The following is a 4408-nucleotide window of genomic DNA, read 5'->3' as shown; positions in this document are numbered from 1 at the left end:
CAGTCGCTGTCTCAGGAACGTAAAGAAGGGAAGACGCAGTGCGACGGTGGAACGGCCCCCGCTCGCGCTTATGAACTCCTGTGTGTAATCCTGTGTGGATTACGGTGGTGGCCATCTTCCTGACAAAGTCATCTTCCAAGCCCCGCCTCCCCTCACCTGTTTAAGGGATGAGAGGGACATCGATCGCTAGGCGTTGGGCTTGGGAGAGAGTTCAGGCTTCTCTCTCTCTCTCTCTCTCTCTCTCCCTCTCCCTCTCTCTCTCTCTCTCTCTCTCTCTCTCTCTCTCTCTCTCTCTCTCTCTCTCTCTCTCTCTCTCTCTCTTCCCCCCCCCCCCCTCCCTCTGGGTTTGTGTGGGGCTGTAGGGGTGTGAGGCGAAGGCCCTCGTATGAATAATGGCTCAAGGACAGCAGGGATTGATTCATCGATGCGGGGGGAAGTGGAGCAGAGATGCTCCACAGCTGCTGACCGTCACACTCCCAACCACCCTTGCTTGTTGTCTCGCTGTGCCTCTCTTTCTCTCTCTGTCTCTGGGTCTCTCTCTCTGTGTCTGTGTGTCTCTCTCTCTGTCTCTGTTTCTGTCTTTCTCCCTCTTGGTCTCTCTCTTTCTCTTTGTCTTTCTCTCTATCTCTGTCTCTGTGTCTTTCTCTCTTTGTCTCTGTCTCTCTCTTTTCATATCTCCCTGTCTCTCTTTGTCTCTTTCTCCCATTCCTCTTCCTTATACTCTCCCTCTTATCCTCTCCCTCTTTTTATATCTGTCTCTATATCTCCCTCACACTCTCTCTCTGGTCAAAGCTCTCTCTCTCTATTCCATTCTTTCCCTCTCTTTCCCTCTCTTAATCTCTCTATTCATATCTCTCTAACCCTTTCTCTTTGCTCTCTGTGTGTTTTTCTGTGTGGGTCTCTCTCTCTCACACTAGTACACTCTCTGTCTCTCTGTCTCTCCCCTTTCTACCCCCTCTGTCACCTTCGATCTCCTGTAACGCTCATGAAATCAGAGGATTCCAGCTCTGTGGCGTCACATGCTGTGTTTACTTGTGTCGTCTCTCCCGAGGGGTCGTTCGCCACGCTCATGAGCCCACCAAGCAGGGCTCCAGCTGTGTTTATGCATCACCTGGCAGGTGTGATGCAACAGGGTGAAACTTTATACACATCTACGTGCACCAGACTTAGTGTTTTGCTCTTGGGGCCTGGCTTTAATTCGTCTTCTAATTCTTTCGGGAATTTCCTGCCTGGTATTAATATTAGTACTATCCCATCAGTGTTTGTCCTTTCTTTTAGTAAATAAAACCCTCGGTGGTAGCTCTGCACACACTCGGTCTCCAGGCGACATACCGGACACAAAACTGTCTGGTTATTCTTAAGAAACTCGTTTGCCTAACTTAGAATTTTTAATAAATCGACAAACTTTCGACGTACCCTTTCATTGTTCGATTGTGTGGGTTGTGCGGGTTCACTTGTAGGTCGCTTCCAATTAAAATGCTTCTCAACGTCTCTGTAACGCACATCTGTAGCTAACCTGGCCCTTCCACCTGTGTTCCTCCCTCCAGACCTGCCCCCACCCCCGATCCCACCCCCGGCAGTCCTCAAGTCCCCCACGCACCCCTCCAAAGCGGCCATGGAGGGCCGGGGGGTGATGCCCCCCAAGTCGGGCGACGGCCGGGACAACAAGAGAGGGGGCCCCGCGGGCTACCGCCCCCCCAGGGACCAGGACCCCAGGACCAGCTCCTCGGAACGCCGCGAGGCCCAGGAAAGGCAGAAAACCGGCGGGAAGGGCCACAAACACGAGAGCAGCAAGACGCGCCAGTACCCCGGTACGACGCAGAGGACACACTGGTCTATTTCTATACACTGAATTCAGTCTCATAGGGAAACAAAAGGCAATATCAACAGGGGGAAACGTGTTTATCAGACCTGGCAGGATTTGTTCGATTCCTAGCAAAAATATCCTGGATTTTACACAATCCTTTAGTAACCATCCTAGGATGCCAAAGTCTAACTAACCCGACCTATCGGGCTTCTAGAGAAAGATGACCCCAGCCCTTATCCAGCGCAATAATGACATGGATTTCCATTTACTTACTTCTTTAGGTTTCTTTGGTTTAAAGTGTCTTGTTGTTGTTGTTGTTGTTGTTGCCCCCACCTCACTGTGTGTATACCCCCCGCCCCCCATCTGACCTTGAATATACCCCCTCTGCCATCCTGACCATGTGTTTACCCCCTCCCATGCTGCTGTCCCACAGGTTCAGAGGACATCCTGCCCTACAGCCGACCCCAGTTCCCCACCACAGTGAACAGCCCACGGGACCCCAGCTCCTCCAGCTCCATGTCCTCCCGGGGCTCCGGGGGCCGGCGGAGAGGAGAGGCAGGGCCGGTGGGCCGTAGGAACCCCGCAGACATGGCCCTCAGCACCGCAGGGGCCTTCCAGCCTGGAGAGGACGGCCTGGAGGTGACGTTGGGTGTTCTTCACACAGAGCCAACCCTGTTAAGCTAGGCAGACACTGTGATACGATGTTTTCAATCGATTGATTCAGCTCCAGCTCAAACTGTACGGCTAAATCGCAGGGTTAAAAAGTTTGCAGCCCACGATTCATGTTTGCGTGCTATACGGCCCAATGCTCTGATGGGATGTGATACCATCACGAGGGGCGATCAGAGTTTCAAACAGCTTTGATTTTCTTGCGAGAATACAATTGCTGATCGGTAGTTGGTCGTGAGGTGTCTCGTTACCCCGTGTATACTACACGATGCACGACACGCGATTAAGCCGAAGCTCCTCCCGATCCCAAAAATAGTCGCACAGGTGAAAAAATCGGCTCAAAATGGGCCAAAATCGCACAGTGTCTGCCAAGCTTTAGATGGACACTGAGGTGGACCATGAGTGATGGATGCTGGGCCCCCATAATGATTTTCTGTCTGTTTGTGTGTTTCTTCCTCTAGATGGTGGAGAGCTGAAGAATGGACCGGAAGATCAAACCCTGATTTTTTTCTTTTTAAGAGAGGAGCGCTAGTTTTTTATTTTTTTCTCCGTTTTACAATTTTAAATATCTCCAGTATTTCATAAATATTTGTTTTTGCCCGAAACCATTCTGTACAACGATAGTGTTTCTTAACATCGGTGGAGGTTGGGAAGAGGAGGGAGGAGGGACTGAGAAGAAAAAAAGTTGTTTTCTAACTTTCGGTGTCCATTTTGAGAAAACAGAAAAGAGAAGCGGGAAAAGAGAATTGTCTGAGGAGGAGCGAAAGGAGCACTCAAAGCAAAATACGCAGTAGGATATTTATGTTTTATTCCGATGCAATATGGAGTGATATTGTGCGCCTTTGACCAGAACTTTGCAGAACCCATACAGTCAGACGTTACTGTAATTTTATAGCTGCGATCCGAGAGGGGTGGACCGTCTTGTAAATATACATGTATACATGATGTCCCTGTTTGTTCCCAATGTGGTACCAGAAAAATTTGTCTTCCTTGTTTTATTTTGTGGATTATAATTTTATTATGCCAGTAAATATAATTATTTTATCGTTTCCATCCATGTTGTAAATTGTTTTATTATTTAGCTGCCCCCCCCCCCCCCCCCCTAAGAAAGTACCACTTTGGGATTTTTGTTGTTTTAATTTTTTGTTTGTTTCGTTTGTTTTGTAATGCACTGTTTGTTCCGTGTCGTCGTCAGTGTTTCGTTTTTTCGTTTTTTACTTTGGTTTTAAAAGCACAATCACTAAACTTTATTTTAAACCATTCTATCTATTAACCTTTTTGTCTTACTGGAGGAAAACAGGTACGACAAAAGAGTCTAGTTAATCTCGATGGTGATGATGATAATGATGATGATGGTGGTGATGATGATGATGATTACGACGACATAGGTCAGGTAATAGTGTTTTTTACTTTGGCTGTTTTAGAAGGGAGACTCCTTGTATCGCAAATCGGTTCCCTCTCCAGGTCTGCCGCCAGCTCGCTAAGTGATGGGAGAGACATGTAATGTGATTCATAGCTGCAATGTAAATATATCTCTTTTCGCATTGACCGTAATTCCAGCTATTGCACATTAATCCAAATGGTTATGTTGTCTACTAATGCACTTAAAAAATTGCCACATACCGGTGAAAAAAAAAACAAATATTGAATGGAGTCACTTTGGGAATCTGGAGAGGTTATGATTGGACAAGGAGGGTCTCTTTTCTGGGGAAGAGGACGGCGGTGGAACATCGTTCTGCCGGGAGGAAGGGTGCTGTTGTTTATTCATAGGACATCTGCAAACATTTGTTTCGTAAAGGAAAAAAAGCAAAATGAATTAAAAAAAAAGATGAATAAAAAAGTTCAAACTATACATGTTCCGTTCATTTTTGTCTTTTGTCGACTAAATGCTTGAATTGTAAAATGTCTGCAGTACGAATCCGTTAATGTCAA

The 4408-nt window shown here is 47.2% G+C and overlaps 1 protein-coding gene across 4 annotated transcripts in view; it reads left to right on the top strand.

Annotated features, from left to right (window-relative positions):
• Nucleotides 1-4166, top strand: part of robo1 (roundabout, axon guidance receptor, homolog 1 (Drosophila)) — a 62637-nt gene extending 58471 nt beyond the window's left edge. For all 4 annotated transcript variants that reach the window (XM_060074287.1, XM_060074289.1, XM_060074288.1 and 1 more), the window contains 3 exons: nt 1548-1811; nt 2241-2446; nt 2938-4166. In XM_060074287.1, the coding sequence (XP_059930270.1) occupies nt 1548-1811; nt 2241-2446; nt 2938-2952 (485 nt within the window). In that variant the 3' untranslated portion in view covers nt 2953-4166. The remainder of the gene's footprint in view (nt 1-1547; nt 1812-2240; nt 2447-2937) is intronic.
• Nucleotides 4167-4408: the final 242 nt, after the last annotated feature.

Source organism: Gadus macrocephalus, chromosome 16 (genome assembly GCF_031168955.1).
Source record: "Gadus macrocephalus chromosome 16, ASM3116895v1".
NCBI lineage: Eukaryota > Metazoa > Chordata > Actinopteri > Gadiformes > Gadidae > Gadus > Gadus macrocephalus.
The sequence above is the reverse complement of the archived record's forward strand: the minus strand, read 5'-3'. Positions and strand labels throughout refer to the sequence as shown.